The sequence below is a fragment of the Sceloporus occidentalis genome, unplaced genomic scaffold, assembly GCF_023333645.1.
Source record: "Sceloporus occidentalis isolate IW3139 unplaced genomic scaffold, rSceOcc1.0.p SCAF_25, whole genome shotgun sequence".
In the NCBI taxonomy this organism is placed as follows: Eukaryota; Metazoa; Chordata; class Lepidosauria; order Squamata; family Phrynosomatidae; genus Sceloporus; species Sceloporus occidentalis.
The window spans coordinates 1,836,578-1,854,298 of record NW_028317005.1 but is presented as its reverse complement, the minus strand read 5'-3'; the positions used below and the strand labels follow the sequence as shown (position 1 = coordinate 1,854,298).

At 38.8% G+C, this 17,721-nt stretch overlaps 1 protein-coding gene across 1 annotated transcript; it reads right to left on the bottom strand.

The window, feature by feature from the left end:
* Nucleotides 1–443: 443 nt before the first annotated feature.
* Nucleotides 444–17,334, bottom strand: LOC149300247 (ceruloplasmin-like). The gene is made up of 18 exons (XM_089485258.1): nt 17,180–17,334; nt 15,756–16,000; nt 13,414–13,626; nt 12,279–12,449; nt 11,405–11,659; nt 11,045–11,213; nt 9,785–9,924; nt 9,323–9,469; nt 8,769–8,977; nt 7,748–7,898; nt 7,385–7,597; nt 6,528–6,735; nt 5,218–5,357; nt 4,303–4,428; nt 3,927–4,036; nt 2,957–3,173; nt 1,704–1,843; nt 444–632 (listed from the first exon to the last, which is right to left on the bottom strand). Exons 1-18 carry the CDS (start codon nt 17,332–17,334, stop codon nt 444–446), a joined length of 3,198 nt encoding a protein of 1,065 aa, XP_089341384.1.
* Between the last annotated feature and the right edge of the window lie 387 nt (nt 17,335–17,721).

Sequence of the window (17,721 nt, the reverse complement as noted above, 5' to 3'; positions counted from 1 at the left end):
AAACATCCTGGTTTTTTTTTATATTTTTATTGTAATTGTGGGTTTTCCATAGTACAATAATACATTTATTTATTGGAATGTTAATGTCCAGGTAAGTGTTTCTTAAATTTGTCCAGGAGGGTTTCCTTTTCTGAAACAGAAAATGTTAGAATGCAGTAATTAGTATAATTTAAAAAAAAAAAACTACATATTAACGTTCATGATAAAACTACAGCACTTCTGCCAATTCAACAACCGTTTTTTGATGGCAGACATTACTCAATGTGTGTTTTTTGGGTATGTGCTAATCGGAGAGCCATGTGGGGTATAAAAAATATATAATTTGGTATGGTCGACACTCAGATTTACGTGAGAATGGCGTAGCTTCTTCATCTGAGACTTCTTAGGTTTAACCTGTGCTGTTGTGAATGTAAAGATAAGGGGTCTATAAAAGCTATTGTTGGCTAAGGTTGTATTTGTCCAGAGCTTCCCTTACTTTCCAGTACAGTATACAGCGTCTCCATTCCTGCGTGGATGTGATCGGTTACATGACAGTGCAGCAGCCAAGTACCAGGAACACGGGCAACCATCTCAACTGTTTGAAACGTCCCAGGGAAAAGATCAAAGACATCAGACTGATACGTCCCGCCTCGCTGGGAGGGGAAGAAAAAAATGCTAAATTAGTTGCTGTCATAGGGATAATCTAGTCTTCTGTACAGCCTCAGCTATGATGGTAATGATTTTAATATGCATTTTTTAGCCTGGGGGGGAAGAAATAAAGTTCTTACCTTTAGGGTGAAGCTGCAGCTTCAGAGCTGTAGTGCACCATCCCCTCCATGGCCTCCTTTGGGTTAAAGGAGCAGCCGATCAAAAGCCCATGGCAAGGGGGGGGTCTCATTGGATACCCTGGAACTCATGCACAAGCCAGCTGGAGCGGACCGGTGATGAGTGCTCAACACATGTGCTTTGTCAGGCAGGAGATGTGTTCAGCCGAGCGACAGGAAAGAGGCAAATGCATGAGAAGATCTTGGTGAAACCTCCATGCATTTGCAAGGGGGGGGGGGACAATAAAGTGAATCGGCTTTGTAAATATATATTTCTTTTGAAAGGAATCTGCAATGGAAACTTATTTTGGAGTTTCTGGCTCTGGGAACCATAATCTCTAAAGGAACAGTTTACGGTCCCTGACACCCCCCTCAAAAGAAGAATACATTTTAAAGTACTCTGTCTTCCAAAAATACTTGCGTTAGGTAGAAGATGCAGCTCTCTCTAGCTACATCTGCCCCCCCCCACCCCCAATGGCTTTGATGGTTTTTGGAATTGAGTGGCTGCTTCAGGCAGCCCACCAGTGACAGGAAAGTGCTCATGTTGAAATTTCTCTTTCCGCATGCGCACGCAGCAATCTTAACAGACCTCCCCCCCCCCCACACCCGTGGCTTTCATTGAGCCAGCTCTGGAGCTGGAAGGAGGTAAAGATGGCTCCTGCACAGAAAGCACCTGGGGACGCGGCTAACGCAGAATCCCTCCATGTATTCGCAAAAGGGATAACATGAAATATGAAAGGGGGCACAAAGCTATTACATGCGTTAAAGTGCAGAAGATGGCTTGAGTGTCCATTTAGTTTTTCGCAGGGGTGATCATCTTTAGTCCTTGAGGGCCGCAAACGGGCAACCATTTTTGGATATCCCTTTTTGAGCACAAAGGCTCAGTAGCAGTATGTTTACCTGATATTGAAAGCTGTGCGCATGGAAATGCACCGTATGTAAATCCACTTCATTTCCGAGTCCGATCAGGTGCCAGATGACATTGTCTCCGACTCTCATAGTCAGACCGTGTAAGTTTGCATACATTTTTCCATTTATGGCTGGAATAAAATAATTTACAATTACAAAATACTAAAGTGCAAGTGTCTGTAATCACATAGTTTCAACAAACTGGATAATATTATAGCAGAACTATTTTGCTGCTATCAGGCATCATGTCATTTTGAGAGTTTTAACTTGAGAAGTTGATATCTGTGGCCACATGTAGCATTATATATATATATGTCTCTTCTTCTCATTTCTCATTCATCATTAAAAAGGCCGTCTGAACAAAACGACAATCAGGAACTTCCCAAGCAGGGTATTTTTCACCATGAAAACCAGCAGTTTTTTGTCTTTTTAACCATATGTTTAGGTATAATTTTCCTTTTTTTGTTATACTAACACAAATCACATAGGTGCCGCTGCCGAAAAGAGAGAGCTGTGTCCGGCTACATTCCCTGAGTACAGTAAAAACCCTGCGTGCAAACATTTTTTATGTTTTTTTAAAGGGTCAAAAGGCTCCCTTACATAGTATGGTTATTTATTAACTGTTCGGGTTTTTTTATTAATAGTTTTTTCCATATATACATTTTTGTCTTTTATAAAGATTTCTTTGGGATCATTACGGATCCTTAGGCACCTATCCAGTAACCAGAAAGCACCCCTAGTGTTGTCGTGATGACATCACTGGTGTCTGTATAATTTTTGCATCAGATAAGTAAATAATCACTTCTGAATGAATATAATAGAATCTTCAGTTGGGAGGTCACCCCCCCCCCCGCCCCAAAATAAATCATACAAGCTCATAATGTAAGCCATCCTTCTATGAAGACGACTGAGATATTTCCAATTTGTACTGGAGCTATGACTCTTACTATTCGAAGGTATCAGTCCAGTAAAGACTAGTGATCTGTGGTTGATGTAATTTGAGTTACAGTGGAACATGAAACATTGTGTCACATGAAACATATACCTTTTTTTCTTGGATAGACCCTTCTTGATCTATATTCTTGTAAGTCATTCTTATGCAGTCAGCAGTCACACCTGCCAAAAGGCAATGCCCAAACATACGATCGGGCATTCAAACAGTGACGGAGTGTCAAGAGGCCATTTGTTAACATGCAAGTGTGGCCATTGAATTAACGATATGACACTTTTTAGGTAAGGCATACCATGCATTTTGTTGCTCTCAATAAAATCTTCATCTCCTTTGTCAACATTTTGATCCAGGGAATGTTCTTGGATATTTTCATCCAAATACCAGGACTCATTTTCATCAAAAATCATAAAAAGGAGATTAAAACGTGGTTTTGTTTTTTCAAGTATCTTAAGTGGCAATAAAGTTTTTTTGCAAATCACAAGTGGCCCAACCAATCCACTATAAGTATCCTGCAATAAAAATGTATGTGCAAGTAGAAGTTATAATTCATATGCAATAAAATTGTTATATGCAGCAAATCAGTCCTTGGACTACATTTGTATCAGATAATTTCTGGATGAATATAATTAGAAGCTGTCTTCAGTCATTCATGCTCAAAATGTAAACTTGTTAGTCTGTATTAGGGAGAACCACCAGCTAATCTTGGTCGAACAACCCGACGCATGGGGTCCTTGTGGTTATAATGGAAACTCTTGACAGCTGGTTAAAGCATTTAACCTCTGGAAGAGCCTATGGTGGCCTTGGCCACTGGGTGATGGGCTTTTGGGGGCCCTAAGCAAAATTATTTAAGGGTGGTAGACTCTGCCACAAGAAATAAGTCTATTTATTTTTCCATTCTTATGATAAGTCATTGACCAACAAGTTTCTAATTGAGTCCCAAAGATGAATGGGGGGAAGAAAATGCCATATATATCATGTATTTGACATTCAGAAACACATTGCCCTAGAGCTCAGGACCTAGTGAATATTCAATTGTCCATAAATTATTAAACAAAGGTTATATGGCAATAATTCGATACTGGCTTTGGACAGCATCATTCATGCACCTCAACAAAAGTCAAAACACAGACACAATGAGTCTTATATTTGGATCTATTTGAATGAAAGATTAATTCTCTTTTAATTTCTAATGATAATGAATACTTTAACAATAACCCCAGTCTACCTATAATGTGCATTGAAAAGTAGAATGGAAGTCTTACCTTAATGCGATTCACATTTGAATAATAAACCCATGTTATACAGTCTGCATCACCTCTCGTGATGGGTCCCGATCGTTCAGGTACTTTCCACGTATAGATCTGTACTTGGCCTGTAGATAAGATATGTTGTGAAAAGTGAAAACTTTCCACTGCTGTCTTTAGCATAGCAGAAACATCCTTTTGTTGTCTAAAATCTTTCTGACATCATACAGTATGTTTACCTCAATTTGGGTATTTGTTAAGACAAATATCCAGAACATCGAGCAATAACATCCAACAATAACATCTTGGAGGGGATTTTTGAATGTACCAGTGATTCATATTTAAATAAAATGCAAACCAGGGTATAAAAAAAAAACATAAAAAAAGTCTTTACCTGGTTCTGCTGGTGTTGTGTTTCCGTATGGTTTTATCCCGTGTGCATAAATTGAATAAGGCCTGCTTGCTTTGTTCTTAAAGATTATTTTAATTTTTTCTCCTACATTTGCCTTTAAAACTGGACCTATGGAAGAAAAAGTCATCAGTGCCTTCATTCATATCTCAGCAAAGGATTGATCAGTCTAGCACTGCGCTTTGTTTCCTTATGCCTTATACTTTAAACTTGTATTCTTTGGTGATAATTAAATGCATACTCCTGGAAATGACTTGATTGGATTGTCACTGAAAGCAAGAGATCCTGCAGCTTAACTAAGTTCTGCAATAAAATCAACCCAATGCGATCTCTAAAGCAAAACACACCAACATTGTCAACTTGCCCTGTCCACAAAAGATCAGGGCTTTCCCACTTTAAACGGGACAGTATTGAGATATTGCCTCTGCATGTTAAAAGCCATATATCTATATACACAGTGAAATAAAAGAAACATAGCAGATGGAGCAAACCATAAACAACCTCTTCTTGCTTTGGACCAAATGTATAAATTCCCATAACATTTCCATATGTTGTTTTTGGGACCCAAATCCCTCTTTTCTCACTGATGTTCCTCTTTTCTAGGATCTCAGAATGTTTACTAAACATGAGGGCATCAGTTCTGATGCGTCAATAAGCAGCACAAAAGGGGTTTATAAATGTAAACGTAAATACACCTTGTTCTTCTAAAAGACTTGGTTCTAAAGTCCCATCAGAGCCCTGCCTCCTAGCCATATGTTTAACCATACTGTCTGGGAGGTATGGTTTAGACTTTACTAGCATAATATTGGAACCAGACAGGGTTTCTTGTTTGTTTCATATTAAGAATTATTGGAAACTACAACACTAAGCTCTCCTTCATATTCTGCCATGGTTAATTACCTAATATTCCCAAATGTTCTTCTTCCGCACTTCTTTCTTTGGGTTTTGTAAAGGTGTTGTCTGTATACTCCCGGTATACTGCTTTCTTATATTTCGAACCAATAAATTTACCATTTTTGTTTAAAAATATATCAGCCGGACTGAAACATATAAAATGATATTGAATTCAATTTACTTTTACTCTTTGTAAAAAATATATATAAATACAAACATGTCAATTATTCCATGTGAATAATGAAGTTCTGTTATGGTCTTTGGGAGTCTGGTTGTGTGCAATGTATTTCCCATTGTGGGTTCCACCTGGTATGAAGGATCAAAGTATGGATATGCATACAAATACCCCTACTCCTGCAATAAGAGACCTGTGTTTTTACCCCCAGACAAATAGGTGGGATCCACTGAAGATCCCCTCTGTCAATCTTGGTCAAAACTGAGTAGCTTATTGCAAGAGTAGAGAATGACATCTCCTAACTGATAAACTGCTGGTCGTCTGCAGAAAGCAGTCTTCTCCAATTCTAAGGATACTGGAAAAACATTTTTAAAGTTTAGTGTCACGTTAAAGATTTGAGGGATCAAACATTCTTTGTTTTTCTTCCTTAATGCTACATATAAGCAGCATTTCCTCTAGTACTGGATCCATTGTAAATCCAGGATTTAGATGGAGTCGATTTTGGTGCACGCCAGTATATGTTGATAAAACAGAGCATGGTCAAGATATATATCTAGGGTCCTCCCCTGACCTCAAAGCTTCCAGCTTGCTCCAATTATTTTCTACTCCTTTAATAGCTGACAGCTGTCCTGACTTGGTCAAGACAGTACCACTGGAGCCACGTATGTCCTATTGAATGGTGGTACCATCACTCTAATAGTCAGATCTCACAACTGACACATTCAGACATTCTATACTCTAATTTCTACACTGATTTCATTCAAGGGGGCATATTGATAAGAGTTCACGTTTTAGTAGTCCAGATATCTCCCCCTAGGGCGTGTAATAAGAAGAAAATGGATATTGGAGATTGAAATGAACAGGTCTGAGTAGAGAGGGAATAAAGTAAATGGAAAGATGGAAAAAGTGATCCCTAAAAGGGAAAGAAGATGAGACGAGAGTATAAAAAATTAAGGGGGTAGTACTATGTGTTAATACTGGGCTCCAACATTTCTGCATCCCCGATACTAACTTCTATCACTTTAATATTATTAAACACTCTGCCAGGAAAGGAGTCTGACATAGTTTGTAAATGAGTGCATACATCCTAAATAGTTAAACCATGAATAGTCGTTTGTAACGTGAGTATAGATTCCCTTACTACCTTTCAGCGTGATGCAGGTGTCTTTCATGTTCCCAGGTGCGGTTTGGAGAATAATCCCATTCTACTTCTTCTGCCGCAATGAAATAGGTGTTTGTACGTGAAAATGAAAATTCCGGCTTCTCCCAGCCACAAGCATTAACCCTGTAATGCTGCTTCATGCCTCCTGTATAATGGTCCGTGGTGAGACATTCCACATCAAAGACACCTGGAAAAAGCACTTCATTGCTAAATGGTTCAGATTCACCTCTTGCCACCTTTACGCTAAGCTTTTTTTAAGTCCGTCACAACGTTTTACCATCACAAACTGAAAATATATGACAGCTTATCTTGTTGGTGATGCTCATATATAACTCAGGATTAGAAAGTGTACCCCTAGTTTGAGATCCAGAGTTTCATTTTTGGTCAGTGGGGACCTCATCTGGTGGGATGAGTCCCTCAGAATCATATTTAAACTCTAGTGCTGATTAGTCCCTAATGAAGCTTTGTCAACATCTGCCTCCAAATGTCTTTCTTTCTTGGACCATAAAATGATTTGTTACTGACAGCCCAATCTCCCTCTGCTCCACACAGTATTGTAAGCTCATTCTTCATATTTGTGTTGTCCATGCCGATTAGAGTAGCTCAATATATTGAAACAATATGTTCTTCCTTATATTGGGTGGCCCATTGGGTGGTATGGGTTTATTATATATCAACAGGTACTTTCTGTTTGTTTTACTACAACATGTATGTATAATAAAATTGTCCAACACTTCCGAAAAGGTATAGCAAGGGCTTACTCAGCTCTTCTGTAAAACCACCGAGAATAAAAAAAAGCATTTTGAATGAGGCTTTCCCTTCAATAGTATATTTACCTTTACTGTCAGGGTTCATGGCAACTGTGTAAGAGATGTGAGGGAATACACTTGCTGTATCTCTTCTTGCGTCATGATCGACAATGGTGTTTCCAGAGAAGTGGATTCCATGCATGTCAACCTCTGACCCAATCCCCATCACATGCCACAGAACTGAGTCTCCTTTGCACATATCCAGGCCGGGTTGATTTCCATACATATATCCATTGATAGCTAAATGCAGGGTTTGAAACAAATGGGCATCATTAGCATTAATTAATAGAATCACCTGTGAATTCTTTAGCGCAGAAGATGTTCACCATCATTCCAATGCCTTTAAGGGCTGTAACTACATTTAAACATTCAATAATAATGGTTGCTTACAATGCATCATGTTTGACTCCTGAAAATCCTCATCTTCTTTGGTCACATTTTCAGGGGTGCCTGTAAATAATTCTATATTTTCATCCAAATACCAGCTTTTATTTTCATCAAATACAGTGGCCAGCATGAAGAAATTGTGCTGTATGCCCCTCTGCAGAGCAAAAAAAACAAGGTTGTTCTATAATTAATCAGAAAAAGCGCAAGTACGTTCATTTAAAAATAGAAATTCTTACTCCAGATTGAATTTAACCTTTTTAAAGAATCTACATTCTTGATCAAGGTAATCTGAAACAGGAATTCACCCAGACCTATATTTTAAGTCACTAAGTGTATTTCAAAGGGAGTCTGTTACCCAAAAATGGCGCAATTCACATTTCAAGTGCTTTTACTTTAAAGAAATAATAACTCAGGTTTTGTGACCATTGAGATTTGGGGTGAAACCAGGAGAGTTTCCATGGATGTGAATATCACCGTGATCTGACTCTAATCCGTGACAAAAGATCACCCCTGTATATCAGATTATTTGCCTGCTTAAATGGGCATTCAGGGCATTGCAGCCTTTACCAAAACATCCATATATTTTGGGGTTTCTCATCAGTATAATAGTTTTGAAGATCCTTAGTTTAAAAGTTACATTCTAGTTCAAAGGGGAAGCTGATCTTGCTTTGGCACAACTAGTGATATCTGCTCAATATCCTTCCCTACCTCTCCCTCTACAAAGTCTGCCTGAAGCAGTCAACAAATAATATTCCAGAGATAGGTTAATCGGGAGGAACATTATGCTGATCAAGAGAAATCATAGTTATTACACTCCCTCCTGTAATATGCACATTTGGTTGGCTTTTAATACGGTGTATTAATAATGAAAAGTGTGTTCCGAATGGTTATAACCATAGCCAGTATGGCTACTTCTTTAACCCCTTAATGACAAAGCCCGTACATGTACAGGCTCAAAATGCATTGTTTTCAATGGGTTTAGGGACCTCCCATTGTCCTTAAGGGGTTAAAGCGTGCTATTTACCTGTTTGCCGTTAATCAAACTTTTGCACACTAACAGAGGACCCACAAGACCAGAATTGGTATCTTTAACAACATCGACAGCCGAGAAATAAAGCCACGGCAAGCAATTTCGGTCGTGTATGGTGGAGCCAAAACTCTGTGGTATATCCCATTCATACGTGAACGTATCCCCAGGAGCCACATGGGAAGCAGATGTTATAACATCTGGATCTGCAGTAATAAGAGAATAAAATCATATATAACATATACAAGCCAAGAGATCACAATCAGAAGATCTGCCATTTTATCCTCTTCTCTGAAGATTTTATTAAAACAATCTAGAAACTTTTAGGAAGTTTTTATTTTATGAACGACGCAAAACTATTTGTTGTTTCAGATTAAAGTCTTTACAGTAGGAAAACGTGCAGACTGGATGTGCCCAATGGATCTTATCTGTGGTTAAAGTGTCTATGTTTAATTCGGCAGTGTAGGTGGAACAGCATCTTGAAGGTGTAAATGGCTTGTAATGAAATAAACCACATCGTGTTATTTGGAGCAGAAAAGAACAATAATCACCTTCGGTATGACTGCCCGTTCTGTATAATGCGCCTTCCATGTCTTTGGTGTAGCTTACTCCATGAGCCTGGATACTGTATGGTCGACTTGCATTATTCTTAAATGTCACTTTGACAACATCTCCCACCTGTGCCAAGATGACTGGTCCTAGTTGATCGAAATAAGTACGATGAAAACAGATTTTTTTTAAAAAAAAAAAGCATACTAGCTATAGGAGACCTGATAGACTTGTTTAAGTATAGACAATAAAGCGTTCACCTTCATCTTAAGACTTATTTATTTAAGTTAAGATTTCTACCTCACCCTTGGAGGTGCAGTTATTTCCTTCTATATATTGGAGCAGGTAAGTTTTCACTTATGTGCTCAGCTCATTTATTAGCTAAACTACCCATAGCTTCCCTGTAATATTTCTGCCAAAAATGTCCAAACTGTAGAATACATAGACTAAATAAAGGAAGTTACCAAGAATTCCAAGGTGTTCTTCTTCCTTCGACCTTTCTTTCCGCTTTGTGAATGTTGAGTCTGTGTACTCCACATAAACTGCCTTCTTGTACGAACCGCCAATTCGTACATCATTTTGCTCAAAAAACGGGGCTGATTCACTATGAAATCGTACACATACGAGCAGAAAAGTTTATGGGCATTCTAGATTATATAATCATACTAACTATATATATATATATATATATACATACATACATATATATATACCATTATACTGACATATGAAAACCAAATAGAAACATAATTTATCTGCACTTAATAACTGTGCATAAGCAAGCAGCATTGGCAGTGAACGATTAAGAGAATATAGTAAGCAAGGTGTGCTAAGTAGGGTTTGTTATTTGAAGCAGGAGATCAGGAATGTGTTTTAAATGCAGTTCATCCAATGTTTGCTACAATTCAGATCATTTCCGACTTTGAATGCTAAAGGGTTATATTAGCCTGAACTGGCATCCGAAGTGGCACACGTGAGGCCAGAGTATTGTTAAAAATAAATGAGCATTTTGCTATTTTATGTGTGGCTTGCGTTTGCTGCATACAAATGCACACAATTAATCAAGTACTTGCAAAGGTGCTTTAAAATATAGTGAGACTGCATGCCCTGTTAGGATATTATTTCGTTACCTATATAAACGATAAACTTTTCATTTTGTGGTTTTTGTTTTCTCTGTTGTATTTCAATTCACAAAATGTAGCTATTAATATTTACTACAGATCTGATTATGGTAAATGTTAATAGCTACACATTATATACAGTGTAAATGCAGTATATATGTATATATCCACTATACTATACAGTATAGTGGATATATATATATATATATATATGTATATATCCACTATACTGTATATATATATATATATATATATATATATATATATATATTTAGTGCCATTCAAGTGGCAGCAGGCAGTTGCACATACCCTATTAATAAGAAGTCTGGTTGTAATATTTAACCTCTTGAGTGCCATTGGTCGATTCTAGCCTTCAATCCCCTTAACAATGTTCAGAATTGTTGATGTTGTAGATATCTATGTTTAATACCTGTACCTCTCCAGAACGTAACGTTGTTTCACAAATACAATCAGTCTTGCACACGTACATTTTGAACATGGATTCTGTAGATAAAAGGCTGGGATTGTGCGTGGCTTGTAAAGGAAGCCAGAATGGAACCCATTGGGTGTCAATTTGATCAAAGCCTCATTCATAATACTCACCTCTCAGGAGTATCTAATTTCTCTCCTGTAAACTGATTTGTTAGCGTTGGACCATAGTTCCAGATAACCTCTTCTGCCGCAATGTAATAATGTCTTTCCTTTGACATAAATTTACAGCTTGATTTTGATTTTGTGCAGTTTGTCACTTCATAAATTGCTTGCATTCCGCCTAAAGACCAAAGTCATAGTTGATAAGTTACCAATGAAAGTAAAAATGTAAATACAATTGGAAATTGGGAGAGACTACTTACAAGAGAAGAAGACATGTAATATCTCTTAAATATTGTATATAGTCCATAAAGGTTCCTCAAAACAACCTAAAGTCATTTTATCATTTGATGTTTTTTAAAGAAAGCATACCTTCTAAGTGGTCGTTAACTTGGCAGCTGAGAAGCCACTTTCCAACATTGTCTGTTACCATTTCCCCTTGAACCATGGTGGCGGGAAACAGATTAATGGTATCCACACGGTAATGCTGATGTGTCAAAACTTGTCCATGAAAGTACGCTGAGTGGATATCTACTTCATTCCCCATACCGAACATGTACCATTTAACTTTCCTATCATTGCACATAGAAAGACCAGGGAGGTTTCCATACATGTACCCATTGATCGCTAAAAAAAAGAATGATTAATTGAGTTTATAATGACATATTTATCTTATCTTTATAGATAGACCATCTTGAACATCAAGTGACTCCAAAAGGATATATAAATATATAAAACAAAACAAACAGTCTCAAAAGTTTATAAAACAAGTTACCTTGGTGCATCTTCCAAAAAATATGTATAAATGTAAAGCAAGAACGTACACCTAGATTGTAATCTTGCGATCAGGGCCTTCTTTACCTAATGTTTAGGTTTATTATTTCTAGTTTTGTCAGACCCTTTGAATGTATGGACTTGTAAAAAGCGCTGCGTAAATTGTTGGCGCTATATAAATAAAATATCATATATATTTTTATATGGGGCACCTGCAAAGAACAGTTTCATATTTTGTAGCCACTTGGTCAAAAAATATAGGTACCTTGTTGGGATTGTTGGTGAATTGTGTGGTGTTGTTAGTTTATAAGTGGCCGGGGAACTTGTGGGTGAAATGGTGAACATTTGGCGTAAGTGTCATGAGGATTTCATGTACCGATTTAACCGTAATGCAAACAGAGAGCTACGTATCAAATTCTATATCGAGTTAAAAGTACTTGACATCCAGAAGTTATTGAGAAAGTAACCTCACAATGCATTTTGTTGCTCTCTTGAAACTCCTCATCGTCTTTATCCAGGGAGGCTGGCTCAGATAAAAAAGTATTGATATTTTCATCCAGATACCAACTTAGATTTTCGTCGACCACGGTAAACATCAAGATGAACTCATTATACCCTTTATTCTTCGCTTCGTCTATCAGACCTATAATAACAGGGGGAACAAAATGTGAACTAGCTGATTATGTTAACGATCATCCATAAAGATAATTAGGGCAGGGCTGAAAAGTGTGCGGGGGGGGCAATTTTCCCTTAGGCTGCTCTGAGTTTGGGCCACTACTGGAGACTGTTTTACTTCCAATTCTATAACCCCTATAGTATATATACCGGTAGTAGCATGGTAGTCTTTGCAGTGTGGGCTGGATAGTGAGGACTAAATGTCTGGTAGATGTGGACTGCTTTATTACTGGCCCACTTGGCAGGACTTGAAGGTTGACCCTCTGGCCTCCCCGACCATATTTCAAAATCATATTCAAACAATACGATACATATAAGTATAATATGGCTTGGATATTTCATTCTGTACCCACTGAAGTGCGCTCTGTTCTCTCTGCCGCACATCTGGAATTATTGCACGTTACCCTGTCCATCGGTTTATCGTCGCATTTGTGGCCTGTAGCTCTTGTACCAATACTGGTAGATCAAACACAAATGAATGTAGATATCAAATATTAATTGTAGATGTACTGTGCTCTCACTCAATGGATAGATACTAAGGTTTTGCATGAAATGTTTAAGCATACAGTTTCTTGTTGTGCCAACATTCTGTTTTTTGAGGGTATATCTAAAATGTATTTTACTTTGAATAATGATCGTAAAGTTCCGTTTAATATTCATTGATATAGTGAAAACACACCACTTTATATACAATTACTGTGATATCTTCCCATGTTTAGTAGATTATACTCTATTTTTTTGATTACTCACATATTTGGGATGGAATCGCCCTTCTTTCCTGTTAATACAGCGGGGAGCGGTAACTGGTGATATTGACAGCTTTGGTATTTCTACCTGAGCAATCACGTTCATTTGATCTGAGGACATTATTTTTCTTTTCCTTAGTCATAACCACCAGAAACATCATTTAGGAAGGGACGCGGATACCGTACCTTCTTTGCAGATGATTAAGGGCCCAACAAGGCCAGAATAAACATCTTTTGGGCCATCGACATGTGAATGATACACTCTCGTTATGCAAGGTTCATCTTTCTGCGTTGGTCCTTGATCCATCACTACATCCCACTTATATGTGAAGGATTCTCCTGGCTTAACAGCATCATCTTTCTTAAGTGCATCTGGGTTGTTGTCGGGGTACAGTGCTCCTGCAAACAAAGTTCTGTTCATTGCATTTCACTCTAATTCATAATTTGTTAAATTGCCATTCATCCTTTGCCACAGACATCTGCTTGGAGGAACAGCAGTGTGACAGCCCATCTGTTCATACCCTATGTTATTTTGGCCCCATACCTGTTTTTCTGTGTTACACCCCATCTCTGTTGTTTTCACAGGGATTAAAGGTTCACGGACCCTGTATACCCCTAATGTTGGTCGGGTTCCACCTCCCCCCCTGCTTGGCACCTGACCGGGACCGAGCCACAAATTCCTGGACAATTGAAACTGTGTTGGTACGGAAAATCTTTGTTCCACCATGTCGCTCTTTTGAAGTTACATTAAACACGTGGTGGGCAACACTCGGTGGTGGTCAGTGAGAGGGAGCTAATTTGGGAACTCTGGTTTTTATTACCAATCTTTAGGACCGGGGTTACCCAGCCGCGGCCATGGAACTCTGGTCTGGCTACCTCGCCAACTATTTCCAAGGAAGTTTCCGACGCTGTCGCTCAAGGTCCCGACGTCAGATCACGTCGCCTTTTGGACCATAACATCTTCGGACGCTAAGCTCTCCAATGGTATCCCGGGATTGACGATGCTCCCTCGGGATCACCCCGAAATAGTGACTCTTTTTCGGGTGGGCATTGCTGGCCATAGAACTGTATGAAGGCACCGGGCTGTCTGGGAGGTGATGAGGTTATACCTTTAAACCTATCATGTTTGTGTGTATAAATACCTGTGCTGATCTTCCTTGTTCAGCGGCAAGGAAGATCTCTACGGCGGAGCTACTCAGTCCGAATACGGGTTTCCGTCACAAACAGGACAGGGGCTGAAAATCAGGACTATTACACAGTAATTGGAACACTTTGGGTGTGTTTAGTTGTACTTGCCCCAGAGCCCACTTTATCTCTGCTGGTGCAGTGTTCTGAAAACGGATACCTGTGCTGCTTCCAACACAGCAATTCCTTTCTCTGCATTAGAAATATAGCATTTGATGCAGGGCCGGCCCTACAATGGAGCCGAGTGGGGCAATTGCCCCAGGCGGCACTTTTGAAGGGGCGGCACTTTGCCACCCCAAGCGCTTTTTTTATTTTTTTTTGAAGCGCAGGAGAGAGAGGGGCGCCGAGTGGTTTTCGCTTACCCGCTCGGCGCCCCCCTCTCTCCTCTGCGGGCCCTCTAGCTCAGTCGCGGTGCCGGCTTGTAATGCTGAGCGCCGGAAGTGACGTCAATTTCCGGCGCTCAGCATTACAAGCCGGCACCGTGGCAGAGCAGGGAGACTCACCGCAGGACTGTTTAAAGGTAAGTACAAAGGGCGGGGGATAGGGTAGATAATAGGGAGGGTAGATAATGGCGTCGGCGAAGTTTAAAATGCCACCCCCCACGTCGGCAGGGGGGGGGCGGCGTTTTAAACTTCGCCCCAGGCGACATTAAGTCTTGGGCCGGCCCTGATTTGATGGCAGGTAAGAACCATCCGACCCATCTAGTCTGCCCAATTTTCCTGATGTGAATACTCAGACCTTAATCACTGCTTGATCCTGTCTTTTGTCTTGAAGCTTTCTACCTATCCCATGCATTTTTATTTTCCTATTAGCTTTTACAGCAAAGCTGTCGACAAACCATTGTCTAATGGCGGCATCCAAGATATAATGGCATTTTCCAAGTTGTAATGGACATACCTCTCCATCACAACTTGCAGACCATGTGGGGCTCAAGGGACAGCTGTCCTTAGTAAACCTGGGTCTGAAACAGCTGCCATTTTGCATTGTGTCAAAGTTGGCCCTGGGTTCTGCATTTTTATTAATGAATGTTGCTCAACTAGATCACTACCTTCTTTGGACTGTATTTTCAACAATATCCATTAAATTCAACAATATCCATTTTTTGTGTTCAATTCCTCTTCATATTCATAGTTTTAGGATGAGAATTCGAAATACTACGACAGGATTAAGTATTTCCCACATCTTCTAGTATAAAATATGTACATAACATGTCTAATATGTTTTGAGTGCTTTCTGCTACAGTAATCCAACTTTGAAACTCTAGACATACAAATCCATGTGAATATTTATATTGGATGGGTGTCAATTCAGGCATGAATTATCTAATTATAAAGCTTGTTTACCTTCATTAGCCTTTGTGTACTGGACTCCATGCGGATGCAAACTGTACGGTCTTGTTGCAAAGTTTTTAAGATGAACAGTGATTGTATCTCCAACTTCTGCTCTCATAATAGGACCTAGAAATCCCAGCCAATTTGGCTTTTTGATTTCTTCTGTATAGGAGTCATCAGTGTATTGAAGATAAACCGCTTTCTTATATATCCTGCCTATTCTGTTATTATCACGCAATAAAAACGTGCCTGCGTGTCTGAAATGAAAAAAATGTATATATTTATCATTATTTGGGGGAGGTTTTGTGGATGAGATCTACGTTTTAAATTATTTTAATCAAACTTTCACATAATTTCGAATTGCTCTTTCAAATAGAAGAAATCATTTTAGCTCTACAACATAAACCTGAATGCTGGAAAAAGGAGGAAATTCAAGCTAAATGAGATTTAACATAGCAACAATATACATTTATATTCTTTGAAAGGTCTGTTTTTTTATCATTTACAAATGTATATCATCCTTTAAGAAGATGGGGAAAATCTCAAACTTAAACTTAACAGCATTGGCTTTTAAGAGAGTTAGTCTCTATTCCCTCTTTCTTCCTCTTTTGTAGGAGATCACAATCTTTAGTGGGTATGAGTATCACAGTCTGCTAAAAAACAATATGTTTCAAAATAAATATAATACATTATTCTTTATACTTCGTACATTATTCCCTGTGATCAGTGAACAAACTTATGAGGTCAGCAATCTCCCTCGAAAATGCCCATATAGATGATGGAGCACACAGCATAGCCAACATAGGATCCACATAGTAAACTTACTCCATACTACCAGTCTTTAATAAGCAGCATGTCAGTATATGACCTCATAAACTTGCGCTCAGCATAGAGGATGATGACTGTAGAACTGAGTTGTGGGGCTTTGGTGCTTTCCCGCCCCTAAAATATATATCTGCCCTGATCACATAGGCCTTCTTAGTGGTTGTTTAGGCTGATCAGTCTGGGTCAGCATAATATAGTTAGAGAAGTTCCAATTGGAAGCTAGGTTTGTTTCTCCTATGATTTTGTTTTGAGGTGGTTCACTTGAAAATGAATCACTGTTTGCTATAAGTCAGGGTTCCTGAGCCTTACTGCCCTTGAGGACTGTGCTGAAGATCCCTAAGTGTGACATTTATGGCCCTTACGCTAAAGTATATGGTTTAATCTTGTTAGCAGATATTGACACGTCTTGCTTGTGTCAATTTGTAAGTAAGCCCCACGACTGCTACAACTATATCATCTTCAGGCTGCATGTCAATTACCATCAATCATTCCTTCTTTACATTGAAATGAATTGTCGAGGTGACTCAGTTTTCAATTATCGCTTATGGTACAGTTTAAATGCGTACCTCGGTGAGCTTATGAACAAAGATTGTATAAATAATGGTACTTACTCATCATCATCTATTAACTTTCCAGAAATAATGTTCCTCCCAGTAGGTGCATAATCCCAATTTGTTTCCCTGATGCCAATATAATATATTCTGTCTATGGCAGCTGTGCATCCAAGTCCCAATAGAAATATTAGACATATCACAATGAGCTTCATTTTCTAGCTCCAGTCCTCATTTCATGATAATGGACTAACAAATCCCATTCTTATATATGTAGCTTTTCTGTTATCAGCGAGTCAGAATTTCATAATATGATACTATCTCCTGCCCAAAGTAAACACACATTCCAGTAAAACCCTGTGTCAATGTTCACAGTAATGTTAACTTTGTTTTAACCCTATATTTTATTTTGTTTGTGTTCACTCGGCATAGAGGACGATGGCTGTGCAGGGGCGGCTAGAGTGCTTCCCCACGTAAGGCCTATAAATATACTTCTCCTCCGATCACAGAAATCACAGACCCCAAGCGTTTCTTGTAGCCAGCCAACATTCTTCCTGTTCTAGCTGTAAAATTTATTTCTTACTCTTCCCTGCAGAATGCAA

What these genes read in the sequence shown, in the direction of transcription:
- LOC149300247 (XM_089485258.1), bottom strand. Translation starts at nt 17,334, where the DNA reads ATGAAGCTCATTGTGATATGTCTAATATTTCTATTGGGACTTGGATGC. An exon ending in GGAGTCAAACATGATGCATT is followed by an intron (nt 7,598 to 7,747) that starts GTAAGCAACCAT and finishes CCCTGCATTTAG; the next exon opens with CTATCAATGGATATATGTAT. An exon ending in AGAACATTTGGGAATATTAG is followed by an intron (nt 4,429 to 5,217) that starts GTAATTAACCAT and finishes TTTCTTCCATAG; the next exon opens with GTCCAGTTTTAAAGGCAAAT.